This window comes from Protopterus annectens, chromosome 17.part0 (assembly GCF_019279795.1).
Source record: "Protopterus annectens isolate FY-2018-M chromosome 17.part0, PAN1.0, whole genome shotgun sequence".
Lineage (NCBI taxonomy): Eukaryota > Metazoa > Chordata > Ceratodontiformes > Protopteridae > Protopterus > Protopterus annectens.
In genome coordinates this window covers 738,530,777-738,556,131 of record NC_056751.1, presented here as the reverse complement: position 1 = coordinate 738,556,131, position 25,355 = coordinate 738,530,777, and the positions used below count along the sequence as shown (strand labels likewise).

At 44.1% G+C, this 25,355-nt stretch overlaps 1 protein-coding gene across 7 annotated transcripts in view; it reads right to left on the bottom strand.

The window, feature by feature from the left end:
* Nucleotides 1-25,355, bottom strand: part of ARHGEF11 (Rho guanine nucleotide exchange factor 11) — a 4,318,379-nt gene that overhangs the window by 1,903,654 nt on the left and 2,389,370 nt on the right. For all 7 annotated transcript variants that reach the window (XM_044059024.1, XM_044059020.1, XM_044059026.1 and 4 more), the window contains 2 exons: nt 20,069-20,111; nt 19,477-19,573 (listed from right to left, as the gene is read on the bottom strand). In XM_044059024.1, coding sequence (XP_043914959.1) covers nt 19,477-19,573; nt 20,069-20,111 — 140 coding nt within the window. The remainder of the gene's footprint in view (nt 1-19,476; nt 19,574-20,068; nt 20,112-25,355) is intronic.

The following is a 25,355-nucleotide window of genomic DNA, read 5'->3' as shown; positions in this document are numbered from 1 at the left end:
GCTTCATCAGGGAGTGGGAGAAGAGAGGAGGAAGAGTAGGGATGTGCGCTGAAATGGCAGAGGTGTAAATTTTGATGGAAGAAAAGTATAGGCATCTGCCCACCAGGGTAACCAGGTAATCTAAAAAGGCAGAGATATTGGCTAAGTTAGGACTGAGGTCTTCCTGTTGACACCAAATGTAGAATCTGTTCCACTTGGCTGAGTATGACATTTTAGTAGTACGCCTTCTAGCCACTGAGAATGTTTTGAACTTGCTTGCTTAGGGTGTGCTCAGAGTATTACTTTTGGGAATTATCCAGGCTGAGGGTTTGAAAGTCTGTAGGCTGGGATGCACAAACCTCCCCTTGACACGACTCGGAAGTTCCACTCTATGAGTTAACTGTCATGGATTTTCATTGGCTACATTTAGTAGCAAAGGATAACAGTGCTGCCTGGGCCAGTCTGGGGATATCAGGATGACTCCTGGGCCTTCTTCCCTGACTTTCAGGAAGACCCTTGGAAGAAGAGGCAGGGGAGGAAAGGCATAAAAGAATAGTTGGCTCCAAAGGAAGGAGAAGGCATTTGTCCTCCAGGCTGTGGGTAGTTTGCTCCTGGAACAGAACCTTTACAGTTAAGCATTTCCTTTGGTGGCAAAGAGGTCTGTCTGGGGGGATCCCCATTTTTGGACTATGCTGAAAAATGTTTCCCGATGCAGATGCCACTCATGGGGCTCTATCACATTCCTGCTGAGATGATCTGCTACAGTATTTTGAGTCCCTGGGAGGCACTGTGCCATAGGGTGCAACCCCAGAAAGTGAACTGTTTCCCAGGCCTGCTTCGCTAGCTGAGAAAGAGGGTTAGAGTGGGTGTCCCCTTGTTTATGTACCACATGACTGTGGTGTTGTCTGTTTTGACAAGCAGGACCCTTGGTTTCCAGTGATCTTTGAAAGCCAGAATTGATGTGCCTGTGTCTGAACTGATTTTCCCATCTGCCTTGAGATTGAAAGTGTTGAGTAGAAATGAGCCCCCCAGGCTCTCTCTGAAGCTTCTGTGGTTAAAGTTTGGCCCTGAGGGATGAACCTGAATGGAGATCCAGGTCCCAAGCAAATTCCTCTTTGAGACAAGGGATCAGTGGAATTTCTGTCTCCAGGGACTGTGAGTACTGGCACCACAGATTCTTGGGGTACCAATGGAGTTTCTTCATGTGTAGCCTGGCCAGAGGGATCATGAGGAAACAGGATGCCATGGAGCTTAATGCTCTGAGGAATTCCCTGGTTGAGAGGCATTGTCTCTGCATAATGTTTTGGAAGTACTGAGTCAGGAAGAAGATGTTTTCTGGAGGGAGGAATCCAGAAGAGCCCCCAGAAAAGCTATCCTGGTGGATAGCTCAGTAGTGGCTTTGCAAAAATTTATGCTGAACCCCAAGGAGGCAAGTGAAGGCCAGATCCTTGAGTAGCTTTGACTGACTCGTAGTTGAATGAAGCAGTTGTCTAGACAGAGGTAAATCTGGATCCCTCTTGTTCTGCAGAAGGCAACACAGGAGCTAAACACTTTGTGAAGACTCTGGGTGCAGTAGACAAGCCAAAGAGCAGTGCAGAGAATTGAAAGTGACTTATACCTGCTCTGAAACAAAAAAAAAACGTCTGCATGATTCCTCTACAGTAATGTGCAAGTAAGCATCTTTTAGGTCTAAGGTGACCATTAAGGCCTGAGGGGCTATCATGGGAAGAAGTTTTTGAAGAGTCAACATTTTGAAATGTGGTACCAGAAGGGACTGACTGACTAAGGGTGTAGAGGTCTAAAATAGGGCGCCAAGAGGCTTCCTTTCTGGGAACTAGGAACAGCTTAGAATAGAACCCCTTCCCTATTTGGTGTTCTGGTACTGGTTCCACTGAGCCCTTTGAGCAAAGGTTGTGAATCTGAGAAAGGGCCTCTACTCTCTGATTTTGTGGATCATATGGATAGCCTGAGTACCTTAATGGCTCTTTGAAAGTGAGCCTGTAACTGTCTGAAATAGCCTTCAAAATCCACTTGTCTGACGTAATGAGGGACCAGTTTTCTTTGAACAGATACAGCCTTCCTCCTAGTCTTCCTCTTATCTTTTCTGGACAGGGTGGGGGTGGGTAGGGGAAAGGAAGTCATTGCTGCTCTCTGCCAGGACCCTGTGGCCTAGAGCTCCCTGCTTAGGGTTCCTGACGACCACTGCCTGGGCCTTTGTGAATGCTGCTGCCTTTGCGGCCTTTCCCTCTGAGGCTTCCTCTGGCTGCTTTTTGACTGAAAGGAAAAGGACAAATGTTTAGTGGGACGATTCCTACTAAACCTAGGAGCCTGAACTTGGAGGAAGTCCTCGACAGTCTGCATAGATTTTGCTGTATCTTCCATCTTTTCTAAAACAGCCTCAGCCTTTGTCCCAGAAAGGAAGTCCTTATCCAGGGGTGCATCTAAAGGTTTGGTTTTGACATAGTCAGGCATTGTTTGTTCCCTGAGCCAAGCATGCCTTCTAATAACAGAACCAGATACAGTAGCTTGGCTAGAGGCCTCCATAGCATCACAGCCACAGTGTAATGATCGTCTAACCAGGAGCTGGAATGGCAAAGGTCCAATAATTCTTTGGAAATGTTGTTGCCCACCAGGGAGGAAATTTTTTGCTTCATTTTATCTGAAAAACTTAATTGGTATTTTATTATATGAAACTGGCAGTTAAGGGACCTCATGCTACGGTAGGAGAAGATTAGACTTTTTTACCAAACGTAACAAGGGCCCTGCTTTCTTTGTCAGGAGGTAAAGGGTTCTTTGAAGAGCTGGCTCTTGCCCACTTGGGGCCTGGAGTGACAATCTCTGAGTCAGCAGAGGGTTTTTGAAGAGGTATTCACATGAATCCAGCACCATGTAAAACCTGTCTGGTTTTCGACGGGCTGGAGGTAGAGAATCTGGGTTCAGGGAAGAGTCCATAAAACATTCTCTACCACCTTCAAAACAGGAGGAATAGCCAAAATGTTTCTGTTCTGGGAGATCAATGAACTCCCTAATCCTCCTTTTAGATTGTGGTTATTCCTGTGCCTCCACTGGAAATGTTCCCTCATGACAAGGAGTGTTTCCCCAAAAGTGATGTCTTCAGGAGGAAAAGCTGAAGGCAAATTCTCCTCAGAATCTGAATCTTCAAAGGAAGTAAGGGAGGTCCCTCCTCAAAGTCAGACGCCCTCCTGGTCAGAATTCTCATCTGAATCAGGAGGTTCATAGAAAACTTCAGGGGTAGGAATCCTCTTCCTTTTCCCTGGGGAAGACTCCAAAGAGTGTTGACTAGCTCTGACTAAGGTCCTCAGCTAACCTGATGAGGCCTTGCTGATAACCTGTTGACAGGGAGCCGGTAGGCCTAGGCATAGTAAGTGAAGGAGAACCCTTCTTAGAAGTAGTTTTGGTCTTGGGCCTAGGTATGTCCACAATCCTGATGCCAGTCTCTTTGTAATAGGTTCATAGGTTCATACTAGGCTATCTGCCCTAGGGCATTTAAAAGCCTAGCCAGAGTGTGTTTGGCTTTCGCCACCCATTTTAAATTAATTTTGCTATGCCCTTTTTCGAGGTTAGTATACTGTGCCTCTGTCTAACAGTGACACAGGGGGTAAACCTATGATCTCCCATCCACTCATCAAGATTCCTCTTGAAGAGAGTCAATGAGGGACTCTGCCTAACCTGGACTGGGATTTTATTCCAGAGTGAAAGGAGCCTCTGGGTTACGAATCTGTCCCTCCAGCATGTCCTATTTATTTCAGTGCTGAGGTTCAAGTCTCAACCGATGCAGGCCGACATCTCAAATGAACGTTGCCAGAACAAGATCATTCACCGGAAGCCGAGATCTGCTGAGCGACTCCAGACTTGACCAATGAACCGAAAGCCAAAGCCTGTGCAGAAGTTGAGGGACCCGAAAAAATGTCGGACAAAGGTCTCAAGAAAGGCCTGAGCCGCCACCTCAGTCGCAGAAGGGGGCTGCGAAAGCACCTCGCCTTCCTCAGAGATAATGAGCCTTGGGGGACTGGCAGACTGAGAATGACTGTCATCCGAGGTCCTACACTTTTTATTTTTTCCTTGTCCTTTTACGCTTACGGAGTTCAACCTCGGGATGACCGGTGGACGTCATCAAGTGATGTGAAGAAGATGGCCGATTAAGATGCCTAGCTCAGATTTCTGCCCTATGCCTAATAGTCTTAGAATTACAACGGGCACAAAACGGCAACTAGGGACGTTGTGATCTGGGCTAGATATGTAACACACAAAGTATGAAAGTCTTGGTGGGAGATTTGCTTACCACAGCGGACACAATTGGTAACCTTATCTGACATGAATTAAAGCAAGAAAAAAAGTTCCCCAACGGGTACTTAGCTTTAGAAGACTTTCTCTGGTGCGGACCGAGATGCATTAAAACACTGCTTTAGGCTCCAATGGGAAGAAAATAAAAGCAGTTATGTACTCACTATAACGTTCCATGTGAGTTGTTCATCTCGCCTTCATTCTTACTGATGGGTTCGGAGCCGATCCTCGGCTCAGACTCAGCCAAAATGCAAAAGCTTGAGGTTTTCAACCAGCTCATGGCCTACTCCCTATCCCATGATGCTCTGGTGCTTCACTCAGATCTTGTTTGCTGTCAACTAATGTAAGAATAACATATAAAAACTGCAATAGTAATCTAAAGAATAAACCAGACAAAGACCAACACCACCATGAGTTGTCCAATTTCTTAGTCCCCATGAAAAAACTGGAAGGGGGTTAGGAGGGTGGGATGTAAGAATGAAAGCAAGATGAACAACTCACATGGAATGTTATGTTAAGTACATAACTTCTTTATGTGAAGTTGTTCAATCTTGCCTTCATTCTTACTGATGGGTTAGCATCCCAAGCACCACCTTTCTCGGGTGGCTCAAGGGAGTATATTCCTCAGGACAGTGGAACCAAAAAAGGCCGAGGCCCTATCCACCTTGTAATGAGTGATGAAGGTATGAGGCCTAGACCACATGGCTGCTGCACAAATGGAATCTATTGTGGTAGCTTGGCCAGAAAGGCTGAAGATGTGGAGACCGCTCTAGTTGAGTGGGCCTTTACATTCTGATGTAATGGTGTGTGAACAGAACTACATGTAAAAGAGATGCAATCAGATAGCCATTTTGACAAATGAAACGAAGAGCTGTTCTGATTTTCTACAGTCCTTGGTCCTGTGTAAATAGAATCGAAGCTGCCTGTGGACAATAAGCTCCTGTGTAAATAGAATCAAAGCTGCCTGTGGACATTAAGCTCCTGTGTAAATAGAATCAAAGCTGCCTGTGGACATTAAGCTCCTGTGTAAATAGAATCGAAGCTGCCTGTGGACATTATGCTCCTGTGTAAATAGAATCGAAGCTGCTTGTGGACATTAAGCTTGTGCAGCATATGTTCCACCTTATTAGTACATTTTAGGAAAAAAAACAGTTAATTTTCATAGCATGACTGAAATTTGGCTCTGAACAAACCTTAGGTAAAAATGACTGGTTTATCCTAAGTGAAACTCTGTCATTATAAAAAATCAAATATGGGGGTTTTATGGACAAGGCCTGTAACTATGAAACCCTCCGAGCAGAAGTAATAGCTACTAGAAAAATGGTTTTCCATGACAGATATTTCAGGCCACAAGATGAGGCTGGTTCAAATGGGGTAGGATGATTCATGAAAGAACAAAATTTAGATTCCATGGTGTAGCCGGGGATTTAATGAGTGGGTCTCAAATGAACAGTACCCTTAAGAAATGCTTTAGAGTGCCTGTGAGACATGATACTAGACCCCTGATCACGCAGATGAAAGTTAGAAATTGCTGCGAACTGAACCCCAATGGTTGCTGCAGCTGCCTCCTCGTTGAAAAGTTTGGTCAAAAACTCGAAAATGGATGAAATTGAAGCCAGATATGGGTCAATATTGTTTTGAGACACTCATATAGAAAATCTTTTCCATTTACTAAGGTATTGCTTCCTGGTAGATGATTTATGGGAGGATATTATAATGTGCTGAGCTGCAGATGAGAGGTTCTGAAACCTAGCTATTCTGGGAACTGGAGCAGCTAAGCTGATCAATTTGAGGGACTGAAGTGTAGGATGAAGAGCCCCTGATGAATGAATCAGAAGATCTGGAACTGGGTCCAGGATCCAAGGTTCTTCCAGCAGATGAGGCTGAAGAAAGGGGAACCAAATCTGACGTGGCCAGTAAGGGGCTATTAGAATGATGGGCCTTCCCAGAGTCTTTGCTTTCTGTAAAACTTTGGGTATCATTAGAAATGGTGGAAAGGCATAAAGGAGACCCGGGGGCCAACTGTGTACAAGCGTGTCCCTTGGCAAATCTCCCATTGGGGGGGATTAGGGCAAAATAACTGCTGCATTTTGTGTTCGTTGAAGTTGCAAAGAGGTCGCAGCAAAGCTGGCCTCATCTGTGTAACATCCTTTCCACCACTTCTTGTTTCAGGGACCATTCATGAGGAAATAGAATTGCTCTGCTCAATATGTCTGCTATCACACTGGACTTCCCCGGGATGTGCGGTGCTATCAGAAAGCGCTGGGTGGAAGTTGCCCACTGCCATACTCTCAGGGCCTCTCGACATAGACGGTAAGATCTGGTTCCTCCTTGTTTATGTACCAGACCACTGACATGTTATCCGTCTGAATTGCAATAGCCCCTAGAGGAAGCGAGAGACTGCAACACTAGAAGTACCACTCTCATCTTTATTGCACTGATATGCAGGTGAGCCTTGTGTTCCTTCCAAGTGCCTTGGGCTGTTCTTCCCTGATAATGCCCCCCCACACACACACACCTTATCAGGGAGGCGTCCATGGTCCCAGTGGCAATGGTAGTGGGTAGAACAAAGGGGCGACCTATTGTTACTTGTTGAGATGTCAGCCACCAGTGAAGGTCATTATCACAATTTGATGTGACGCTGGAAGTTCTTGAAAGGACCACTGAGTGAAAAAAAGCCATTGCAGTATACGCATATGCATTTGACCTAAGGGAATCTCAATGATTGCTTCAGCCATTGTCCCCAATAATTTGAGCACCATTGAAGCTGGGGCTTTTTCTTTTGATAGAATATTCAGGACCTGTTTTCGTAGAAAACAAACCCTTTCCGGTGAAAATTTTGCAGGCATGGAAATGGTATCTATATCTGCTCCTATAAAAATGGTATGTTTGGATGGCGACAAGGCAGACTTTTCTGAATTTATGGTAATCCCTAACTGACTGCAGAGGTCTAAGGTTGTGTCCCTTGCTTGTATGAGTTGGTGGCGGTGAGGACCCAGTCGTCTAGGTACGGAAATATCTGGAATCCTAAATGTCTCAATTGAGCCGTGACTACTGCCATGCATTTGGTGAACACTCTGGGGGCTGTAGTGAGACCAAAGAGCAGAGCTCGAAACTGGTAGTGACTGGCTCCCATCCAAAAGCGCCGATGATCCTTGGATGATCTGGCCAATTTGATGTGGTAGAACGCATCCTGGTGATTTATCGGACACATCCAATTGTCTTTCCGAGAAAGGGATGTATCGACTGTAGCATGACCATCCAGAACTTTGTCTTTTTGACAGATTTGTTTAGTCTACTGAGATCCCAAATGGGTTTCCAGTCCCATTTTCTTTGGAACTAAAAAGAACCTCGAGTAAGTTCTGGATCCTCTCTGGTCTGCCAGGACTGGTTGGATGACTCTTTTTTTCCAGCAACCTTTGAATCTCTATGGTTGCTTGCTTGCTGTGACTGGGTGGAATGTCTGAGATTTTCCTTACAAGAGGGGGTGGGGTGGCAAAGGGAATGGAGCATCCTCTGGATATGATGCTTTGTACCCAGCGATCTTTTGTTATTTTTAGCTAAGCGTCTGGATACAAAGATAAGCATCCCCCGACTGCCTCTAGAGATGGATAGGCGGGCCTCCTTTCAGGAACACTGATAGGGCTTTCCAAAGAACTGATCTCTGTTGCCCTGATTCTGCAGACTCCCTCTGCCGCGTGGACGGCGTCTTCCATTATTACCCCCTCCTCTGCCTCTAGAGGGGGATTCGCCACGTGTCCTGGAAGGCTCCTTGAGTTTTAAGAAACTATATTTTCTCTCCCTTCTGACCTTTGGGGTAAGGTCTGGTAGGAGTGGAAAAATTGACTCCGACAGCAGACAGAGTCTTTCCATCCTGCTCACACCTGGTGAGTGTTTCCTTCACTTTGGGTCCAAAAAGGGAAGAGCCACTGAAAGGGGTGTTAAAAAAGGATGACTTAAAGGGCATGGAAGAGTTTACAAGGGAATTGAGGGTAGCAAGCTGGGAAGTTACTTTATCCAATACCCCCGCAGCTAATGAACCCTGTAGAGTATCTCCCAGCTCTTTCAGGAGATCTCGTTGCAGTCTAGCAAAAGGTGTGAGACTAGTACGGCGGCCTTTGCCCTCTGATCGCTGAACTAAACATGTGATTTCCATATCTGTCCATGATCCTAGAATCCTTATTAGGAGGATGGACAGATGCAGAAGTTTCTGACAATTCCATCTTGGTGGCTGCCGCCACCACCACCATGGCATCAACAGGTACTCCTTTGGTTAGAAAGGCTTTGTCCTGGGGAGAAGTTATACATTTATTAGGCCACCGAGAGACAAGTTCCATTGTATCTGGGGATTCTCATGCCTTTCAAGAGACCAGTTCCATCATCTCATCAAAAGGCGGAGACACCCAAGTGGTGGAGGGCTGAGACCCGTAAGCCATCAGGAGGACTGACTCATCATCAGTAGGGTTAATGGACTTTCAGTCATCCCTCTGTTTAAGAATCTCCAAGATATCTGTGAAGGAGATATCCTCCAAGCGGGACCTTGGGGACCATCCTGACTAATCTAAGTCAGTGGCTGAAGTGACAGATTCCTGCAGGGAATCCAGATGCTACCTCTTGCATAACCTCTTCCTGACAGCCTCATCAGTGGGGGCTTCTGGTGAGCTCACGGAAGAGCAGGGTTCGTCCAATGGGTCATCCTGAGGCTCTGGGTCTCTACGCTTTTGTATGATCTGTGAAGCAGAGGCAGACACAGGCGCTTTAGGGGAGGAGGTTACTGGTTCTGGTGATGTGGAATCCCGAGGGGACAATACTCTCCTCATGGCATCGAAACCACCCCAGCTCCAATGAGAAGGAACCCTTGTAGCCGAAGAGGCAGGTGACTCTGCATCACCCGGCGATGGGCTCCAGAGCCGAGAGGCACACACCAAATCGCCCTCTGCACCGAAGCGATGGGCTCAGAGCCCGAGGCAGGCACCAAACTCATCCGAGCCGAAGCCCCGAGAGGCAAAGTCGGTTTGACTATCCCCTCCAGACCCGATCAGTGAGTGTCGGCTCCTAGACTCTACGGTCGGCACCGAGGAAGTCTGAGTTGTCGGAACCGACAGGCCTGGAAAAGGTGTCAGTTCTGACGGTTCCACGATTATCAGCTCCAAACACTCCAGCTCCGAAACCTCGAGTTGGGTCGGAGGAGGAATAGAAGCAGCAGGAAGGGTTTTGGACGGTTCTGAAGCCCCGATGGTCGGCACCGACAAATGTTTGGCCAGTGCCGGTGTCTGCAGAAGCCTCTGCACCAGACGATCCACATGCATGTCCAAAAGCTTTGAGGACAGAGAAGAGGCCACAGATGATGGCACTGATTGGAGAATAGGCGACTTGAGGGTAAGAGATACCGGCTCCAAAATTGGGGACCGGCTCCTACCAACAACTGTCGGTTCCGATATCTGTGGAGCCGAAGTAGATGGTTTGTCTGTTAGTTTAGGAGTTGATGAACCTTTCTTCGGCTCCAACCCAGAAGATGATTCTGAAGAGGTTTTTGAAGGTTTAGACATCTTGTCCTGGGTATTGTCTTTGTCCAGTGATTCTTGAAAGGAAGATTTTACTAGACCCCTAGCAACCAACTTACTCTTCCTTTCATGCAACACTCTACTGCTAAAGGAATGGCAAATAGAGTAGTCTTCTTGCAGGTGAACCTCACCTAAACAATAAACACATTCTGAGTGTCAGTCAGTTATGGACATCTTTTGTCCACACTTAGGACACTTCTTAAATCTGGACTTTGATTTTTCTTGCTGAGACATGCTAAAAAACAGCAATCCACACAGCAGAAACACTGGCAATATATATATCTAGATGCCCTAAAAAACGGGCTTTAACAGAACATAAAGCTATACCACACACACACACACACACACACACACACACTAAGGAAGTTATAAAGCCTCCTAACTTAAACAGGCAATAACAACTTTTTAAAAGGACAACTAAGCCCTAAAAATTAAAACGACTAAAGGAAAAAATTAGCCTCTAATTCTAGGCTGTCAAGAAACACCACCAAGATATATATATATATATATATATATATATATATCTAGATGCCCGGACAAAAATGGGCTTTAACAGTACCTATAGTTAGCTATGAAATATGAATCTATATATTTACTGTGTTTTTCTGCTTCTGCTACTGTCCTAAAAAAAAAAAACAAAAAAATATATCTTTGTTTTCCCGCCTTTACTGTGCTAGTCCTGAATTCAGGTTTTGCTGTATTCCGGACTTCAGTACAAGTTCCTGTGTTGCCCATATCCTTACTTGGATAGCAGGAAGCTTCTCTGTTCACCAGTGAGAGTGGGGAACTTTGAGCAGCCTATCTGTCCCTGGAGAAGTGGTCTCAGCCCAGTTAACTAGTTGTTTATTGGCCGTTTTGGGCTATTTCCTATCTGTTTCAAGTCCCCTGCTTTAAAACCCGTTTTGGCGCGGCTTTGCGCGATTTTACGCATAACGCAGCACCACTTAAACGGGTTTAAACTTTTTCCGGCTCCACAAAGTCTGCTCTTCACTTTTTCCCTTAGAACTGCTCTAAATCTCAAAATAAGCACTATATTTTCTTTCTAAAGACCAGCACATGCTCATATAAGTAAACTTACAAGTAAACACTAATAAACTTAAGCACTTGACCCTCTTATACTCCTTTTAAGTACTTGCTCCATATTGGTCCTTTCTGATCAGTCAATAAGTAGTTCCCTATACTTTTCAGGCATGTCCAAAGGCCAGTTTCAGGTTTACTCCCCAGTCCAGCTGGTAAATCTGGGAATCTTGAGGCAATGTTACAACTGCCTTATGTACACAGACCACCCTCTCCTCCTCCCAACAAGCTCAAACATATGTGAGAGATTCAACTATATAGCCAAACTGGAGGCTGAGCTCTCTCAATCCAGTACTGGCACAGCTGGTCAGGAGGAAAAGCTAACCACACACACGATAAATCCAGTCTCACATAGACCCATCGCACCAGCAAACCAAACACATAAACACACAAAAACATACTCGGAGGCTCTAAACAAAAATCTGCCTAAGCAGCAGAGACCTCCAAAGCAGACATCCAAGTAACCCCCACCATGGAACAATACCCACGTAACACAACTCACAAAGTCAGTGTGCCACACAGTCAAAGCCCTTAAGGCTAAACAACACACCGAATACACTTGTAATAGGCGACTCTATTGTCAGACACAATGACGTCCCACTCACTAGACTGAATAATGAGAAAGTCACAGTAAGCTGCCTGTCGGGTGCCGGGATCCGCCAGATAACACATGCACTCAGGTCACTCCAAAGCAAGTACAAATATGACTCCGTCATTGTCCATGCTGGTGTGAATGACCTGAGACGAACCTCCCTGGACTACATGAAAAGAGACATAGAGGAGCTCTCTGATCATGTAGCCCAGGCCGGTATGACCCTGACCTTGAGTAGTATCTTGCCCTCACCAAGAATGATGCCACAGTATAAAGACAAAATAATCAATTTTAACAATTGGCTAAAGTATTGGTGTCATTCAAAGGGGATCCAGTGTCTGTCAGCCTGGGATGACATGCTCGACAAGCCACGATGCTTCGCGAGGGACGGCTTGCACCGGTCACCCCTGGGTTTTCGAATACTGGCAAAGGCTCTTGCCTCCCCCATAGTGCCTTTTTTAGGCAAGGCTCAAAAGACAAACCCACCTCCATAGACAACACAAAGAAAAAACTAAGGGTAATGCTGCTCAACGCCAGAAGTCTAAACCTCAAGATGCACGCACTCGAGACTCTCCTCAGTATGGAGAATACCGATATCTGTGCAGTAACAGAAACCTGGTCCAAGGCTCCCGAAAGCACCCCAGCACTACCGGGTTATACTTCATACCATGCTTTTCGGCCACAAAACTCGGACCGAACCACAAAAGGAGGGGGAGTACCCATATACATCAAAGATACCCACACCTCCAGGTTAGTGGCACTGCACGAAGCATCGGAGACCATCCATGTGCAACTAACAGTGGGCAAGACTGCCTTTCAGTTTGTAGCCTGCTACAGACCACCCTCTCAAACACAGGAACCCCACTCGGCTTTCCTGAGAACACTGGAAAATATGAAGGTCTCTCCAAACACCATTATATTGGGCGACTTCAACTACCCAAACATTGACTGGGAAAACTACTCAAGCCCAAACACCCTTGCCCAATGGTTCCTAGAATTTATAAACTTAAATGCTGTGGAACAACTGGTCACCACTCCCACAACTGGGGAAAACATATTGGACCTGGTCATCACCAACATGGGGTCTCTATGTTCCACACCAGAGGTATAACCCTCACTGGTAAGATCAGACCATAAATTAATCTCACTGGACATCCATATTCCATCCCCACCCCCAGCCAAGGAAACCACGGTGAAGAACTTCTCAAAAGCAAACTTCACACTTCTCAAAACCAAGGTGAAATCTTTCAAAGGCCCCGGGCCAGTGGAAACTACAGCCCAAAACGCAGAATCCTTTACAAAAGCATTCTGTGGACACCTACAGGAATGCAGGGAGCATGCTATCCCAAATAAAACCAAGACTCACTCCTCCAAAGGCATGAGACCTGTCTGGTGGACCCCGGCCATAAATAAGCTATATAACAGAAGGAGGAAGCTACTACATGATAGAGCAAAATCCCAAAAATGGAAGGCATCTCTGATCAGTACTAGCAAGAAACTACGATCCCTCATAAAATCATCTAAGGCAAGCTTCGAAAGAAAAACTGCACAAGACAGTAAGAATAATCACAAGGCCTTCTTTAGTTATGTCAGGAACCTGGGAGGCAACTCCCAGATATGCTCTGAGTTAGTGCAAAATGACAAAAAATACATTGAACCCACAGACACTGCCAACATCCTGGCAGAAAGGTTCAGTGCAAACTTCTCCCCCCGCCCCCTTCCCCTCCAAAAGAGCAAATGTCTATCCCAACAGAATGTATCCTCCCTGTGATCACAGAGGCACAGGTGAGAGCTGCCCTCTCCAAAGCAAAAAACACAGCATCAATGGGACCAGATGGTGTCCCAGGCTGCGTCTTACATGAGCTCCAAGAAGAACTAAACCCTCACTTAAAGACACTGTTCAATCTCAGTCTTACTACAGGATATGTACCCAAGGAATGGCGTACAGCAACAGTGGTCCCGCTCCACAAAGGTGGTGTCACAACAGACCCCGGAAGCTATCGCCCTATAAGCCCGACCAGCCTGGTCTGCAAGGCTATGGAGCGTATCATCATGGAAATCATAAACAAGGACATTGGGAACCTCCAGACACTGGATCCTACCCAATTCGGCTTTGTTAAGGGCAGATCTTGCCTCTTGAACCTGGTTGACTTCTTTGAAACTGTTACCAAAGCCATAGATGAAGGGAAGGTAGTCCACACTGCCTACCTGGACCTCGCAAAAGCCTTCGACACAATACCCCACTCGGGCATCATAAATAAGCTCACCAGCTTAAATATCAACCCCTATGTCACAAGATGGGTTGCAAACTGGCTCAGGGATAGAACCCACATGGTCAGAGTCGCAGGTGCCATGTCAGTCTCTAAACCAGTTACAAGTGGCATCCCACAAGGCTAGAGTCCTGGGACCCCTCTCATTCGGTATATATTTCTCCGAGGTACAGGCTAACACGGGTGGACTATGGCTGACAAAGTTCGCAGACTACTGCAAACTGGGTGCCATAATCGACTCTCCGGCTGACACGAACATCCTCCAAAAGGGTCTCACAGAGATGGATAATTGTTGCCAGAGCCATGGCCTGAAGCTACATGCCAAAAAGTGCATTGTCATCCCCTTTGGGAAAAACAAACTGCCCACAAATTACCACATAGGTGGTAATCCATTAAGTACGGAAGAAGTAATTAGGGACTTGGGGACCCAAGTAGATAGTAATCTCTCCTTTGACAATCATGTTGCCAAAGTAGTTAGAAAGACCTTCTATATAGCCCACCTTATCACGAAAGGGCTCACATCTAGATCAAGAGAGGTCATTGTGCCCCTCTACTCATCACTTATCAGGCCCATAATTGAATACAATGCCCCATTTGGGGTGTACCTTACCTGATACCTGCAGCAACTAGAAAGACCCCAAAAGTACATTACCAAGAGGATCAAGGGACTCTAACAGATGTCCTATGCACTTCGGCTAAAGAAACTCCAGCTCTACTCAGTTGCATACCGCCTACTCAGAGACGATCCGTGTCTGACATATAAAGCCATGTCCAACCCAGAATTAATGGACATGCTCCACCTCAAGAAATCCAAATCCCTTAGAGCTACACGCTCCAGGGACTTGAACCTCAGCACAGAAATAAATAGGACATGCTGGAGGCTCCCCTCACTCGAACAAAATCTCAATCCATGTTAGGCACAGCCCCTCACTGACTCTATTCAAGAGAATTCTTGATGAGTGGATGGAAGACCGTAAGTTTACCCCTGGGATCTCCTCTGTGTCCTTGCTAGACAAAAGTACAGTAAACTAACCTTAATATGGCTACCTACTGTGACCTACTATACAGAGGCACAGTCAACTAATCTAAAAGGGTGGCGAAAGCCAAACACACTCTGGCTAGGCTTATAAGTGCCCTAGGGCAGATGGCCTAGTATCAACCTATGAACATATATATATATATATATATATATATATATATATATATATATAATATATATATTCAAACTGCACTAATAGGGAGTTTTAAACTAGGCCTAATAAAAATGGCCACACAACAAAGAAAAATTCTAAAAGTAAAGGACTGCACAAGCACTAAGGATAATTCTCCTCTACCTATCCACTAACTAATCTAACATACTATTAGCTAAAATAAACAGAAAGGAATGTAACAATTAGTAAATAAGAAGAAATGCACTTAAATTTCACTGGCCAGAGCTGGTGAAACGCATAATCTGTTGCAATGGCAAATGAGATCTGAGGGAAGCACCAGTGCATCATGGACTAGGCAGTAGGCCACGAGCTGGTTGAAAACCTCCAGCTTTTGCATTTTGGCCGAGTCAGAGCCGAGGATCGGCTCCATCAGTAAGAATGAAGGCGAGATTGAACAACTTCACATCTGATGTCATGGCGTCAGCTGGCTCCCATTATACCCAAGCGTACCGATGTCAGGGTATGGCATCCACCCACCTTAGGAGGAAGGAGATTTTTACTCTGGTACTTGGGCCGGCCAAGGGTTTCCACAGCAGAAAATCCCACAAGTCAGGAATGCAATAGTGAAACACAAAGATCATCACTGGATCTAAGTGTTTAGCAGCAGTAGGATTAATTAAAGTTATAGCTGTTGGGCCAAGATTGGGAAGAGTGCATAAAAATTTAAAAGAGTGAGGAGCTTTATACAGCCTATCTGCCATTCAGAGGCAGCTGGCTGACTGTCAGAAGACCTGTAAGTAGTAACCGATACTTCCCCTAAAGCTGATGGAACATGATAAATGGGTGTAGGCTCTTGAAAATCCTTCTGTAACACACTCTATTTTCTGATTCACTGAGAAACTTCAGTGTTCTCCAAATGAAAATACTAGCACATTCTAAAAATATTCTCAGAGAAAGAGAAACCCCACAGGGAGAGTCAGAAATTGAGCTTTCCTCTGAGTCTGAATAATAAACTTGTGTATAAATCTCTGTATCTGTTCCAGATTCAGGACATAACCCTTTTTGTTCTACGAGAAACTAATTTACAAGAAGGATTAATGGCTTGAATTGAACCCTGAGCCAGATCCAGTAAAGTACTCCAGCCTAAAGAAATCTGAGGAAAAGTCACATGTTTAGTTTTCTGTTTCTTTTCGTCAGGAAAATGAAGCTAACGGTGTTATCACTGGCAAAAGCAGCCTCCCCAGGGATGCGCACAACACTCTAAAAAAACAGGGAAGCCTTCCCTATTCCTTCTCCCAGGACCGATAAGAGAGACTCTCCCTTGCCCATTTAGGACACCCCAACAGCCATAGAGGACATGGCTAACTCCCAGTCTATAATGTGTGTAGGGGCTTCACCAGGGGGATCCGAAATAAAAAATGTGTGGTCTGAGGTACAACTAATGGCCAGAGCAGAGTGACCCACCTGTGGCTAAGGCAAACTGCTAGCCTTCAGTGATAGCAAATGCTGTTTTGTTGACTGAGACTAACATATTGTTCCTTGGAAAACAAGTAGCAAATGCTGGTATAAATTAAAAATCTATAAAAGCCACCTTTTCACAGACAAACACAATACAAAGCACTTTAAAGCACCTTGCCAGCCCCAAAAAAGTAAAATAAGCACAATTTCCTATAGAAAAAAATGGTTTCAAAAACAACTTTTAAATTGACAGGGAAAAAGTACTCTCTTTTAAAAATACAGTACAGTACTGTGACAGTTAAAACACAAACGTCGAGAAAAGTATTGATACACAAATACAAAATGGAAGTTTCCCCCAGGGGAACTTACCTGCCCAGCCAAGGAATAGCCAAACTGACCATCAATCTTCTGAAGCCTAGAAGGAGCGTACTCTGTTCAGCAGCAGGAAAGCTCTGAAGGGCTTTGTACCCAAGCATGTCTTTTAGTCAGCTCAGTTTGAGCTGCCTCACAGTTTGGGCACATGGAAGGTGCCCTGAAGCTTTGGAACCTGTCTGGCAGTTATATCCTTGGCAGGATAGAACCCATATAGCCAAGGCTACTGCAGCATTAACAGAACCATTTGGAAGGAGGGGTTTATCTCACAGAGGATACTGTTACACTGGAACAGACTACCTATCTATGGAAAACAAATCTCATCCCTGCCCATATTCAAGCACAACTTGGATCTATGGATGTAAAACAGAAAATCTACCCAAGGACTGCAACCTGTACAATTAATAGAGAGATGAAGATCCTAAATGCTTAATTCCATGCATGGGTCTCCTCAAAATATCTAAGGTATGATCCCAGTTATTCCCATTGGAGTAATACATCATTACTGATCAGGAAATGGGAAAGGCCAATCTAACACCAAATGGGATAGTTATTTCACATGGAACTTGGTTAAGTTTAAATTGGCCCACAAGAGCAGGTAGCCTGGTACTTACCTATGAACCTACCAGAAACTTTTAGCCTCCTCTTTTAAATCAGGGTCAAGGAATCTGGCCTATACCCTATCAGGGATGCAGACCCTAAATCATCAGAAGAGTAAGAAGACCTCTTCACACCCTTGTAAGAAAGATGTGCAGATAGAAGGGATCTAATGCTTCACTTCTTTCTGTGCCTCCCATTATGTGAGGAGGAGGATAAGGAAGTCACTTCTTCCTGTGCCTCCCATCATGTGAGGAGGATAAGGAAGTCACTTCTTCCTGTCTTCCATCATGTGAGGAGGATAAGGAAGTCACTTCTTCCTGTGCCTCCCATCATGTGAGGAGGAGGATAAGGAAGTCACTTCTTCCTGTCTTCCACCATGTGAGAAGGATAAGGAAGTCACTTCTTCCTGTGCCTCCCATCATGTGAGGAGGAGGAGGATAAGGAAGAGGAAAGGGGAAGCAAGAAATAGTATTGTCTGTGAAGTCTGACCTCCTTTATCTAGTGCAAGCAGCGGCTGCGAGGGTGTCAGTATCTCTTTTAGCAACAAAGATGCCAATGATGGAAATAAAGCCAGTGCCTATCTGGCTGCTTCCAAAGCTGCTCCACTGAACATTTTACAGTTGAAAGCAGGAAGGGGCACTGATCAAGCCCAATCTATGAAAACTCATGGTCAGTGACGGCACCTTAAATCCTGATCAGTGATTCTCCTGTAATCGCAAAAAAAAGTTCTGGTCTCCTGTTGTCTGTCAGAGACCAACAGCTGTCCTAAAGATTATTTGCTGGTTGTTGTTCTTGTACCCAGGCCTACAACAATACAAGCTAGCCCAGTAGTGCCAGGAAGCTGATGATGGGCAGTGGCACAGGTGCCCTGTGGTGGATGGTTATGGTAAGGGTGCAAATAAAGGGGCAGCAGTGAAAAGTTGACATCCATGTTAACATTTTGTAGCTTGCAAAATGATTAGTTCTCAACACAAGGAAGGTGGAATCAATGGAACTAGTGGAAAGGGGGTGACAAAGGTAGTGATGCAGGTCGGGCTGTCAAGTTTTCATTCTTATACTGGTGTTTTTATGTCAAAAGACTCATCCTGAAACTCTGATATCCTAAGGAAGGACTTTCCTCAACCATTAACAGTCTCTTCAGTGGACAAAATCCCCCTCTAAGTCTCTGTTTTTACACTCACTTATATGTGAGGCAGCAGCAGCCTCATCTTTTCACCATCTTCTCACAGCCTCAATTAGATGTGGCAGGCTGATGGAGCAGAAGAATGAGATCTGAATTCTGCGTGTTTGACTTCGAGCTGGAAAAGGCACAACTCAGAATGTTAAGGTCTGAACCTCAAAGTGGGTAACTTAAATTTGCATGAAGAAGTTTATGTAGCATGTTATATTACCAGAAAACATGCACCATGAAAAAGTATCCTGAATAAAGATGACTCTGTTACAATGCTGTTTGCTGGGGAAATGCTTTGGTCTACAACAGAAGGAAGAACATGAACATAACATCTGTTTAAAAATAGCTACAATAGAAACTAAATGAACTAAAACCAGAGAACAAATTTGAAGAAGTCTGATGCCAAAACTGATGCCAGTGACATTATGTGATGTTCTCTTTCTTTGGAACTACTGTAAATAACATTCTGAAGTAAGATGACTGTGCGAGTTAAACTCAACTTGAAACTACTACTAATGACAACAAAAAAGGCTACTGAAGCTGAAAAAGTAAAATAGCGTACAGCGAAATATGAATCAATAAGAACAGAAAAAACATTCATTTATAAGCTATAGAGGATCCACAATTTTAAATAACTTGACTGCACAATTTTCACTATTTTAGTGATTTTCCCTAAAAAGTTTGCATGGATAGAATTTAGCCTGTAATAGCTTCACAACAACTGTACTACATTGTCCTGTTAATAGAAAAACTGTCAAACGACTATGAAAGAGTGGGTGGAATACACAATTAAATGTACAACTGAGTGACGCAGCAGCTTACACATCTGCAGACCTTAGGTTATGCCACTACAAGAATTAGTGTACAGATTACATTACATCTGCCACTACAGATTAGTGGTTTGAAAACGTGGGATAAAATTCTCTGCTAGTGGTACCTGTAATCCTGGATCTGATGCTGGATTTCAGGGAGTACACACTCTTGTGCCTCAGCAAAGATGAGGCGAACCTCTTCTGGGCTCCGCAGACTTGCCTCTGTATAAACAAAGAATATTGCACAAAATGAAAAGGCTAAATTAAAAGAAGGAAAAAAAGTATCTGTAACGTATGCAGCTCTGTCCCTCCCAAGAAAATTACTCTGTATGTCCTACACATTAACCTCCAACATGAAGTAAAAGCCAGCTCTGCACGACAGCTAAACTTTGAGATCTTTTGTTTTTTTTACAGGTTGTATAAGACCAACAAAAAAGGGGGTTACAGAGACCCATTCAAGCTAACCAATAGATTTAGAACACAGTAAGTTACTGATTTATCATAACAATAACAGTTATTCTGGCACAGTTTCTGAGAACTAGATTTTACAATTTATCACCACAATGCAACTTTCCAAAAACACTAACGTGATCTCATACAGAATGCTAACCTGCAATGCTAAGGCACACTGCATTCATAAAGAATGCATCCACAACTGCTACCTTTTTACCAGTGATTCTTAACATTTAAAATGAGGACAATTAGCATCATACTCACCAATTTCAGTTGTCAGGTTTTCAGGAATCTTTATTTTCAGTGGCTGAAAAGAAACGCGACTATTTTTAATATAATTTAAACACACTTTTGATATGTAATACACCTGGGTGTCAACATCATGCTACAAATCAACTAACAGAAATTCAGAGAGGGGACTACCGATTACTGTTCCCATTTCCGCAAGTCTAAGATTAATGACATAACTGAATGCTAGACTGGCAAAGTGACACCACCTGTTTTTTTGCCTTGTCTGTCCACCATTAACCTCCTTTCTTCAGACTGTCACTTATTTCTTACAATACTTACTTTCCACCCATTTTTACTTGAGAAGGAATACCCCTAGATTCCAAAGAAGATCAGCCTAGCAGAATCTTATTCTCAGGTGACCAGTTTTAACCAACAGTTAGGGGCTGTCATCCAGGCAGCCTTGGAGAAAGGACTTTTTTCCCTTGGTCTACCTACTGACACTAATGGCAATCTGAAATCTGTGACCCCTACAATGCCTTCTCAATGTCACAAGCATCCTAATGCAGATGCTCTGCTATGCACAGTTTGATGGGAGTGGACCTCTTAACCAGACACTGTGTGCCACAGCTTCCATCTGTATTAAAAGCTTGGCACACAGTGGGTTGGGCTGCAGTGACCCCACCAGGATGGGTGAGCCGACACTGGCTGCTTACTCTCACCCTCTCTGCAAAGCCCCCCCCCCCCCAAGCACCTGGGCCAATACACAAACTGAGTCAGCTAGCTTGCAATTAAGGTTTAATCCCTCTGCAACAAGGTGATGACCAAGAAATGACAACATCAGGTGCAGTTCCATTTCAGAGGCACAGTTTCAACTATTATGCTTCTGCATCAGTGATGTCAATGCCTTCAAAACAGAAAGGTAACATACACACAACAATTCACTGTACCACTTTATAAAGCAAGTGTGAGGTAGGCATAAGCCCACTGATCAGGGTAGAATTAAGCGATGGCATCAGCTCTTAAGACTACAAACAGGAATAATAAACAGAGGAGGAGTCTGGCATTCATTTCCACTGCCCACATATCTCCAACCAACTAACAATAATCTAAATGGGGCATCAGAACTCAGATGCAAGACTTTTCTCCTTTTTTTGGCCCCATTACCTGCTGACTATTTGCCAGACAATCAGTCGATTTATTCCTCATCACTGCAATAACAGTTAAGTGGGCGGGGTCATTTAGAAAGCCACTGGGGGTACTTTTGACTTTTCATTTGCTGCCTTATTCCCTCACACACACACACACACACACACACACACACACTCAACAAAGTGGCACAGAGGAGACGTGCAACTAGCTGCAGTATAAGGCATCCCCTAACATCTGCAAGAGATTTTTCCTGTCAAGCAGCCCAGTACCTCCCCTTGAAGCATGACTGTTTTCTTCCTAGACTTCATCAGGAAAACCAAATAGTAAATCCAAAAGTAAGGCAAGTACTACCACGCTATGTATGAAGCAACTTCACTTTATTAAAACAATAAAAGCAGTATCATAAGAGCTTTCGGGTAAATCCCTTCATCAGATGATAAAACACTAGTAAAAACCTAGCATCTAATATAGTACAACACAGCCAATGAAAATCAATAGTTTACCCTCCTTTTTGCTAGAGCTGGTTTTAAAGGGACAACATCATTTAATCCTGGGACTTTCTCAGCTCCCAGTCTAAGACTCCATTGCATCTCTTTATATTCAGTTTCATTAAACAAGTCACGCATTCTTTGACTTCTGTTTACAACATATATAAAGTACAGTTGTGTACACTTACCATAAATGTACATGCTTGAGTGTATTCACTGTTGCAGTCATTACATTTGGGCAATCTGCTGGCAGGTTGCCCTCAGTCGGCCTGAATAACAAAGTCTTGGGTCCTGCGTCGGTTGCAGTCCCCTCTTCCATGACATCAGGTCGTCAGGGGTATAAAACATGCAGCCGACGCCATTTTAATCAGTTTTTCTTGCCCCCGATGTCAGGTGCCCCCCAAATGGGGATCAAAAATTTATATATATAAAACTATAAATATATAAATGCACTTTAGAAACATAAAATTTACCTTCAACTAAAAGCAAATACACCACAACAGCTTTTGAGTATAGTGAAGGAAAGAAAAGGTATAGAAAGGGGGCTGGTGGGTGGGTAATCCGGACTGCAACAGTGAATACACTTGAATATCTAAATTTATGGTAAGTGTACACAACTGTACTATGTTCTTCATGTTTCACTGTTGCAGTCATTACATTTGGGTAGAATCCCAAAGCTATGGATGGGAGGATAGAGCTAAACAGCATTAGGAGCAGTTGTAACGCCCTGCAGGACTACAGTGGCAAAGCCTGCCCTGGATTTAGAAAAGAGAGGTAAATCATAATGCTTTGTGAATGTATGAACTGAGCTCCAAGTAGCAGCTTCTAGAATGCCTCTGGTAGGGACCCCTCTGAGAAAGGCTGCTGAAGTAGAGGCAGTCCTGGTGGAATGGGATCTGATCCCCTTGGGCACAGGTTTACCATGGTGCAAGTAGCAGAAACGAATGCAATGGCTTATCCATTTAGAAATAGCCTGCTTTGATATAGCCTTCCCCTCTGACCCTGCAGCAATTGCCACCAGTAGTTGCTCACACTTTGAGATTTTGTCCTGTTTAAGTAGAATCTTAGTTGTCTGTGTACATCCAATGAATGCAGAATCCGCTCCCCCTTGTTCTGCGGATTTGGAAAGAAAGTTGGCAGGTGAATGGTCTGGATAAGAGCCACACTGGATACCACCTTAGGTATAAAAGAAGGATTGGTCCTGAGGGCCACCCTGTCCGGGTAAAATATAATGAAAGGCTCCACTGCCATGAGAGCCTGTAGTTCTGAAACCCTTCTAGCTGAAGTGACTGCCAAAAGAAAAGCTGTCTTCCAAGAAAGAAATTTTATATCCGTAGTAGCTGCTGGTTCAGAAAGAGGTACGGTGAGTTTTTCCAGCATAAAATTGAGGTCCCATGCAAGAGTTGGCACTCTCCTGGGAGGCCTTACATTTTTGGCCCCTCTGAGGTACTGTTTTAGCAGGGGATGAGAAAAGAGGGGAGTCTCTGTATTGTAATGAGCAGAGATGGCAGAGGCATGGATTTTTATTGAAGAAAAAGATAGGTTTTTTGTCAAGCATCTCAGTTAAGTATTGTAAAATCTGAGGAATATTGGGCTTTGCTGTGTCTATTCCTTGTGCTTGGTTCCAAGCACAGAATCTCTTTCATTTATCAGCATAAGATTTTCTAGTACTAGGCCTTCTGGCTTCCAAAATGACATCCATCAAAGGTTTACTGAGAGATGTGGTGGGTAAAATTAGTTGAATAGCCATGCTGCAAGATTCAGAGTTTGGAGCAGAGTGTGCAGAATTTGATAGTTCTGCTGAGACAATAGGTGAGGTGTTTGAGGCAGGTACCATGGAGGAAGGTGTGACATATTCCTTAGAAGTGGGTACCAGTGTTGGCGAGGCCAGTCCGGAGCAATTAGAATCATTTTTGTTTTTTCCTATCTGACTTTTTGTAAGACCTTGGAGAGTAGAGACAAAATGGGAAAGGCATAGACTGATAGGTTTTTCCAGCTGAAGGATAGAGCATCCACTTTCCATGTTTTTTTTAGATGAGTTCTTGTGCAGAATTTATCCAACTGATAATTTTGAAGACAGGCAAATAGATCTATGTCTGGGCTTCCCCATTTTTGTGTTAACATGCTGAAGATTTGTGGATCCAGTTTCCATTTGTGCGGGTCCATAAGATTTCTGCTTAGGTCGTCTGCCAGATTATTTTGCTTTCCTGGCAGGAACTGAGCTTGAAGATGTATTTGGTAAGTCAAGGCTGTGTTCCACAAGGCCATGGCTAGTTTGCAAAGAGGGTAGGAGTGGGTACCCCCCTGCTTATGTACCACATAACTGTGGTGTTGCCCGTCTTTATCAGTAGTTGTCCTGGATAAAGTAAATCCTTGAAGGCTGTCAGAGCATTCTGAACAGCTAGCATTTCTTTCTGGTTGATATGTAGATGCATTTTGTTTGGGCTCCATTTGCCCTGAATGCATCTCCCTGCCAGGTGGGCCCCCCAAGAATAGTCTGATGCGTCTGTAGTTAGGGTTTGGGTGGCAGGGGGTAGAATAAATGACAGTCCCTTATTTTGGTGACGTGTCTCTGCCCACTAAACTGCTGTTGCAGGCAGGGAATGAGAGGAATCATTTTTTCCAGGCTGTCACAATGCTGACTCCGTAAGCTTTTTAGGTACCATTGAAATTTCCTCATATGCAGTCTCGCAAATGGAATTGGTAGAATGCAAAATGCTATGAATCCCAAAGCCTGCAGAATTTGTCTTGCAGATAGCTGGATTTTTGTTACCATTTTTTGAAGCATGTTGTCAATTGCATTTGTTTGGCTGGCGTGAAGTAAGCCATCTGGGCAGTTGTATTCAAGCTTGCACCCCGGAATGTAATTATTTGAGAGGGTACCAGTTGTGATTTCTTTTCATTTATGGTGTACCCTAGACATTCTAGAAGCCTTTTTACAAACACCAGATGTTGAAGAAGAGCGTCCTTGTCCTCTGCCTGAATGAAATAATCGTCCAGATAAGGATACATTTTAATGTTTCTTTGCCTGCAGAATGCAATTACTGGTGCCAGGCACTTTGTAAAGACCCTGGGCACAGTAGATAAGCACAGTCAAAATGGCAAACACATCAGATTCAGGTTCTAAATAATCCAATACACTTTACATGCCAAAAGATTTAATAAGAAGCAAAGCTTTCGGGTTAACCACCCTTCATCAGTACATAAAATTGAATGAATCTAAAAGGCATTTAAATAGGAACATAATTAAATCACATGATTCAGCCAGCCTAACAAATTTTTCAGACAATTACATATTTAAAATATATTAAAATAGAAGTGTATAAGTTTCAAAATTCCTTATATATATCTAAACAAGATAAGCCAAAGGGCAGTGCAGAGAAATGGTAATGCAAAAAGCCTGCTTTGAAGTGGAGGCATCTTCTGCAAGATTCCCTTACTGGGCTATGCATGTTTGCCTCTTTTAAGTCTACAGTTACCAACCAGGCATTCTTGCAGTAGCTGTTGCAAAGTCAGCATTTTGAATTTTGGAATGTCCAGGAAAGTGTTCAGAATTGATAAGTCCAGATTTGGACGCCATGATTTTTCTTTTCTTGGTACCAGGAAAAGCCTTGAATAAAATCATTGTCCTTTTTCCTTTTCTGGTACTGGTTGAATAGCCCCCATATCCATGAGGGGGGGGG